The sequence below is a fragment of the Daktulosphaira vitifoliae genome, unplaced genomic scaffold (assembly GCF_025091365.1).
Source record: "Daktulosphaira vitifoliae isolate Bord-2020 unplaced genomic scaffold, ASM2509136v1 Scaffold_1, whole genome shotgun sequence".
Classification (NCBI taxonomy): Eukaryota; Metazoa; Arthropoda; class Insecta; order Hemiptera; family Phylloxeridae; genus Daktulosphaira; species Daktulosphaira vitifoliae.
The window spans coordinates 17,841,622-17,849,103 of NW_026099572.1; the positions used below are offsets into that span (position 1 = coordinate 17,841,622).

General features: G+C 28.1%; 1 protein-coding gene across 21 annotated transcripts in view; it reads right to left on the reverse strand.

Moving 5' to 3' along the window:
- Positions 1-7,482, reverse strand: part of LOC126896709 (LIM domain and actin-binding protein 1) — a 32,926-nt gene that overhangs the window by 16,601 nt on the left and 8,843 nt on the right. For 18 of the 21 annotated variants that reach the window (XR_007701907.1, XM_050669685.1, XM_050669684.1 and 15 more), the window contains exon 2: positions 630-1,398. Coding sequence is in view for 20 of the 21 variants with exons in the window: in XM_050669685.1 (XP_050525642.1) it covers positions 630-1,367 (738 nt within the window). In the remaining variant the exon portion in view is untranslated. The remainder of the gene's footprint in view (positions 1-629; positions 1,399-7,482) is intronic. The other 3 variants (XM_050669704.1, XM_050669702.1, XM_050669705.1) reach the window with 1 other exon arrangement.

Genomic DNA, 7,482 nt, shown 5'->3' on the forward strand with positions numbered 1-7,482 from the left:
TTCTATAGATTCTCAATATGTAGTTAATTTCATGAAGGTTCAAACAAAGAAGAATTGAATAACTATGTCACATATTAGATAATAACCGGGAAGGAGTTTATGATTGTTTCCGGTATCAATAAATAATTTTTGACGAGCAATAATACCATTGGCCTGTACTTATCATTAATTTATCATATTTTTTATAATTACAATACATGCAAATTTATTTTGAAGCATTTAAGTCAACTTTAATAGTAATAAAAAAAATTAACTGTGAATGATTTCTATCTAAAGTGAAGTTAAAAGCCAAGTGCTATTTATGAAAACTACTACTATTCTAATAAATTTAAAGCAACATAATCTAATAAACTAACAAAAAAACCATAGAAACGATGTTATAGTGCACACTCAAATCAACAATTCTAATGTCTATAAAAAATAAAGTATTTATATAAAATATCAATTAAGGAAAAAAAATTGAGTTTGCAATAAGGTTAATTAATACAATTTACACTAAATTGATTAACTATTCAATTAAAATTATTTGCTGCCAAGAATTTTCATTTAATATACTTGTATTCATATAACCTATTTTTACTGTGTAATTAATAATTAATATAAGCAATCAAACAAAAAACAAAACTCACAACACTGTTAGTTATAACTGGTGCGTTAATGTCAAAACACTCTTTGTTATTCTCGGCAACGACATTGGGAATGCCTAAGCTTATCTCGGGCTCTTCGTCACCGTTGATAGGCTTAGCACTTTGAGCTTCGAATTTTGAGATCTCGTCAGCCGTGGTCCATGTATCGAACACTAATTCAGTTACGTTATCCAATTCATCAGCTGGAACAGGTCTAGTGAACATTCGAGGCTCCTCTAAATCTATACAGGGAGGGTCTTGTTCGACAAACTCTCTCATCAGTCCATCCTCGAAACCACTGCTCATGTTATCAGACAACGGTCCGTCATTGTCTACATCAGATTTTAGTGTATCAGAATCAACAACTATCTCAGACCCAAGACCTTTATCGCTTGTCTCTTCAGCGTGCAGTTTTTCCGACAGGACAAACATTTCACTTGACTCTTTTTGATTGTGGTAGTCATTATGTTTTAAAGACTCAAAGTCTGAGTAATGACCGTCATCTAATTTAACAGTGGCCCCGTGAACGGACTCCGCGGCCAACATTATGTCTACACTACACTTGACGCGTTCGGAGGGAGTTTCGCATTCGTTAAGACGTTTTGTTAACTCGTTGTCGATAACATGCTGCAACGAATCATCGTATTCGTCCGAATCGTCAACTTTGTTAGTGTGCTCAGGTGAGTTATTCAAACTGTCTGGTTCATTAATATAAGTACTTACGCTATTTACGCCCGCCATGTGCACCACTGGTGACGGTAACGACGTTTACCTGAAAGTGAAAAAAATCATGTCAATCTTTATGTGAAATACTTATACTTTCAAAAACACGACTACATTTATTAAACAAAAAAACAAAGTATTATGTTTCAAAATATCGCATGTTTATTCTAAATTCATCATACATCAACAAATTAGGAAGTTTGTGTAAGTAATGAGTGTATATATAATACACTATGTGCTATTCTGGCATTGACCCAACTATGAAATACCATGTGCAAGGAAATGTTCCTTGTAATTGTTCATACTATACTCGGGATTTAATGAGCGTTATATCGCCTAATACATTAACACAGCGTCACGGCCTAGAAGTGATAAGAGACTGAAATCTTAAGGTCAGTCATAGGACTTCCAATACATCCTATCAACTATAAACTAGGTACCGTTGATGACGAATGACATTTTAAAATCGTGGCAGCTAGAGAATAATACGATTACACAGAAGGCCAAAGTCTCAGACGACGTATAACTGGTTTTCGTCGTCATCACACAGAGTGTATTAAACATATAATGCACTTAAATCATCGTGGCCGTACTCAGATAGTACACACCGACATGTTGAAAAACAGGCTAAACAGCTATTACGGTAAAGAAAGGTTAGTGTCCAATTTTTTTTAATGGGAAAGTTCATACACAACAAATGTTGGCTGCAGAAGGATGTACATTTTTTCCATTATAATACTGACCTTATTGTTGATTAACAAAAAAATCACAACATAATAGATCATTTACACTTGATTCCTAGTTAACATAAAATATTTTCTAAAAGAAAAAATAGTGATCACATTTAGTTACACCACTAAAGATTATTAATGATCAAAACGGGTTCAATGAAACTTTCAGTTAATAATATTTCAACATGTATTTATTTTTAAAAAGAAATTTAGTGTCTAGAAGCACTAGACAGGCTACAGAAATATCGTTTGCATACACACACCGATTAGGCCAATGTATTTACTTAAACCATACATTAAATAATAAATATAAAGAAATGAATACTTAAGAGATTTAAAGGGGTTTTCTCACGTACGCCAGATAAAAAAACATTGTCGCATTAACTGCATTATAGCTGCATAGATCAATACATAACATACTGAGAAAGACGAAAAAAAAAATTACAACTCTGTTAAGATTACTAGTAAATTTTTTATAAAAGATTTAACATTTAATTTTAACCTACAGTTTATGTATTTAATAACATAATAATGTATCATTCCAAGAATAGCCGTAATTACATTAAAGGAAATAATATCATAGTTAATTACTAGTTTTCACAATTTATAATTGTTCATACTGTTGACCAATTAAAATGTTAAAAGGTAAACAGAAAAAAATTTTTTTTAATTCTGTAAAGAAATAATCATATTTTTTAGAGAACCAAACGAAATACTTCTGTTTAATTTCTTATTTCAACGTCTGCACTAATTAATTATAGTATATGTTAAAAATTAATGTTTCATTAAACCATTAAGTTTTATAAATATATACAAAAAAGAATTTACAAAGTATATAAAAGACTGTAAATTAATTAGGTACACTATACAGCTTAGGTAAGTATTTACAAAAAATAAAATACAAATAATTTGAAAAGTATTATAATTTATTACTATTAGGAGAAGTATAAGTGATATCAACGATAAATTTACAAAGAATCAATTTATTTATCAACTTATTGGAAATTCTGAAAACAAGATGTTTTCTTAAGAGCCCACCCATTTCCTGGAATTTTAATATAAATTAAGCTTATCACCCCCCCATGACTTATGTCTGATAAATATTGCATGTCACTTATTGTTAAAGGGTTAAGGGCACGTCATTTAAGTTCGATGACCCTTAACAGAATCCCAATGCATCGCATGGTCCGTTGCCAGCTTCGAGGCATGAAGAGCCATTAGGATTAAAAAAACGTGAGTTAACGGTAATTAACGGCTGAAATATTTCCAGTTAACAAGCTTTGACAAACAATACAAATAAATAGAAATATATATTTTGTAAGTATATAAGTCTGTTTTATACACACGTACAACATCATAAAATAGCATACAGTAGACATAACTGACAAAGGATTTTTTTGTTATTAACGACTTTGATAAAAAATAAAACTATATAACAACATTAAGGGCGTATCAATTATTAATCCTACTATTAAAATTCATTAACCTGGCCTTATCATGGAAAAACAATTATGACTTAGACATAAATTTTTATAACGTGACAACGAATTTGTAAATGGAATTCAACAGTACAACTAGCAACAATAATTAAAATAAATGGTTGGTGCTGAACACGGTTAAATAAACCACTTACACAATAACATATCTATACATATTTAGATTGTTAATAAATAAATATTGGAAAACCTAAAATTATCGTTAATCCGATTCCGCTAGGATAATAATTTATACAGCCGCTTGATCAAATAATATTATAATTATGGTTTACAAATCTATAGCTTAGGTTTTAGATTTTTTATTATACGCGGAGCATAAAAATAAAAACCTAAAAATATCAATGTGCTCAAGTAAATATTTCTTTTGGACGTTATTTACATCTTTGCATAGGGCTATAACACCCAACAAATTATTTTTATTAATTTCTAAAGATTTTACCGTCATTTTACAGTTAAAATAAAATCTATAAAACAAAACTTCACTCATCATAAAAAAAAAAAATTATAAATTTATGCAAAATCCGCTCTCGAAAAATCCAAATAATTTTTTACCGCTTATGAATATAAAAAAATATAAACAATGCCATAAAATATTAACTCATAGATAAATACGAAACAAATTTAAAAACATACTATAACTATTAATAAGAATATATTTTAATATTAGAAATTTCACTAAAAAGATGAAAAAATTTTTCTGTATATATTCATCAAGTAAATCTAAATTTGGTTATTGAACTCAACATTAACTTAATTTTAGAGAATAAATTCTTAATATTTTACATGTAAATATTAGCAAGTTTATTGGTAATTAAATTAATTATTGAAATAAAGGTCCAACTGAAAATATTTCATTTTTTCATTAGAAAAATATCTTGAAATTAAGCCTTTGTTCATTTTTAAAAATAAAATTTTTTTAGAAAAATTAGTATTTCTTTTGAGTATAAAATATAGCACATTTAATCAAAATAAATTTATTTTGATAGAATCACTATATTTAAAGTAATTATCACAATACTTGAATAATAAAAACTACTTTTTTTGTTGTATATAGAGTAAAATTCTTTAATCGAAGTCTTTGTATAATTAAATAATTTATGTTAGACAGATATAGTAAATTCTTGTAAACAATTAAAACCAACATTTATGTAATTTCAAATAAAACGAAAAAAAAAGTTATATTGAAAACGACGCATCTCGCAAAAAAAAACAAAATTGATCCCTTTTCTATTAAGAGATTCTTAATAGAATTTAAATTGAAATATATAGAATGCAATATATAAATGTTGGATAATTAGTATTTAGTACAAATTACCTACTGAAATTTTCAAAAGAAGAAACTCATTAAAATAAATTTGATGCCATAAAAACAACTTTGCAGGTTCACTAACCCATACAATAATTAAGACTGTGAAAAATCTCACCGTCACTATCGTTTAAACAATAAGGGAAATAACGTTAGACTGACATACACACATAGTTATTAAGTCGCTTCCTTTTCATTGAATATAAATATAATGCGTTGTGGGTCAAAACTTAAGGAATATATCTACCTTACATGAGTCAGTTAATAATTTGAATTGTAAAGAATCTTTTTATAATATGCATTAATAACGCATAAAACATTACGAACTGGAACTATGATGGAACCGAAAAATTGTTTAAATACTGTACAAGAACACTGATAATAAATGCATTACTAAAATTGTTCAAGCGATTTCCTCATTCTTGTTTCTGCTTTATCGGTTTTTAAAGATTTTTATATTCATCAACATGAAGCTAAGATTTTTTTGAACTCTGTAACATTTTTCTTTATCCTCTATAAGAGATATTTTCGTTTTGGCACCGTTGGCTCCACATTCCTAAATTTCTGTGTGTGAGTGGACGTTGGCTGAAGAAAGAATTTGATCCGAAACACACACGATTTTTATAGGTACGTGTGCACACATAAGACTGCTATTAATTTTCACGAAACTCCCTCGCCCAAAGGTCAACTACTAATACAATGTAGCGATTGTTACTACGTTTAAATACATATTTAAAAAGCCTGAAACCTTAGCGCTCGGCTGATAAATTCATTCACAATGAGACATACATAACTTTTTGAAAATATAACTGGGATATCTTAAACAAGGAATGTACCTTTTGAAAATATCACTGAAACCCATAAAGAGCACGGGATATTATTAGTTAAACGGTATCGAGTATCCGGATAAGAACGTGATTTTTACAAAATATACTAAAACATTAGTTAGGTTTACCATTTAAGTTAAATTTTACTAAAAAATAAACCAAATCGCTTTCCAAACAACAAAATAACTTGACGAATTAAAGAGTATTTTAAAACTAAAATGTTCAGTTTAATCCCGAAAAAACATTTTAATGACAACATAAATTTAGTTATCGCAAAAACATGTGATGAATAATTTTGAAGAGAAAAAATATCTCGATTTAATAAAACAAAATAGTAATAATTTAATTTTATCATACAAGTGATTAGTTAAAACTACTGTTCATGTATAGAATGCAAACTTAAATCGTAGTTCAAAGTCACTATTATATTATACTACAATAGTATATACTATGCACTATTGAAAATTATATAATATTCAATTTGTATCAAATTAATGTAATTGAATTATGTGTTTTGTTTAGTTCCATGGAAAAGCAACTTTTATGTGATGTTATAGAAAACTAAAAGTAATAATTACTACGTAGTTATACAATATAACTGATAGCAATTGATTTTGAATTAATGACATTTTTTTGAAAAATATTAAGTAAATAATTTAAGCTATCATTTCGTAAAAATTATAATATTAGTATTGTTGGACAATAGTGTATTACTTAGTACGTATTTTAATAGCTTTCAATAAGATAATCACAAAATAACTCATTGCACAGGCAAGTTATTATTGTGGTTGGTTAAAATGACTGCTGAATCTTCAATAATCATTAGAATTCAAAAGATTACTCTTTTCACTACACTTGCATAACATGTTTCAAATGAGGTTACATCTATACAACAAAATATTTTTTTCTCTTAAACAAAAAATTAAGAAAGTGATTTCACGGTCAAGTCATATGGCCATTAAAAACTAATAAACGGAACAGATATTACATGATTATTAGTATGCGTTAGTTGAGCACTTTTTTTCCCAAAGAAAAACTTAGTGAACATATTAGAATTTTTAAAAGTTATTATACATTTGCAGATCAAGTCATAATTGCAACAGCCTAAACGAAATACACTTTTAAGTTGGCACACCTATACATTCAAGTTATTTTAATCTCATTTACCAGTAGCCGGCCAAATACCTCAAAGAGAACGCAGTTTTTTAAACTTAAATCTTTCAACTCTCCTCTGCGCGTTGTCCTCATCATTATGTTTATAAAAGAAATTATGATTTTCAATACACGAATAACCAGAAAAATAATACGCTTTTATATCGTGGTCTAGAATAAAACTGTCATTTCTGCGATTTGCGGTGGAATTGTGCCAGTTTCATAAACCATATATAACCTCATAATATACTGAATTTTTTACACTGATCACAAAAATTCTATAAACATTACTCTTTGTTAGTCGATTAAAAAACAATTTAAAAAAAAAATTACTTAATGTAATTTGTTCCTTTATCGTCTCCATAGAACTATGAATATCATGATAGAAGACATTAGCAATAGAATTAAACGTTACAACTGACATACTAGTACCTACTCTTTCTTTTCTCGCAATTAAATCATTATCAATAGCGTACGATCATGGCTTAGATAGGACAGAGTGATAAATAGTTTAAAAAAGTAAACTTATTATATAGTAAGTACCATAAAGTATAATTTTATGTAACTTTAGTTGTACATTATGTAGGGATGGGTCGAATATTCGGTATCTGACATATTCAG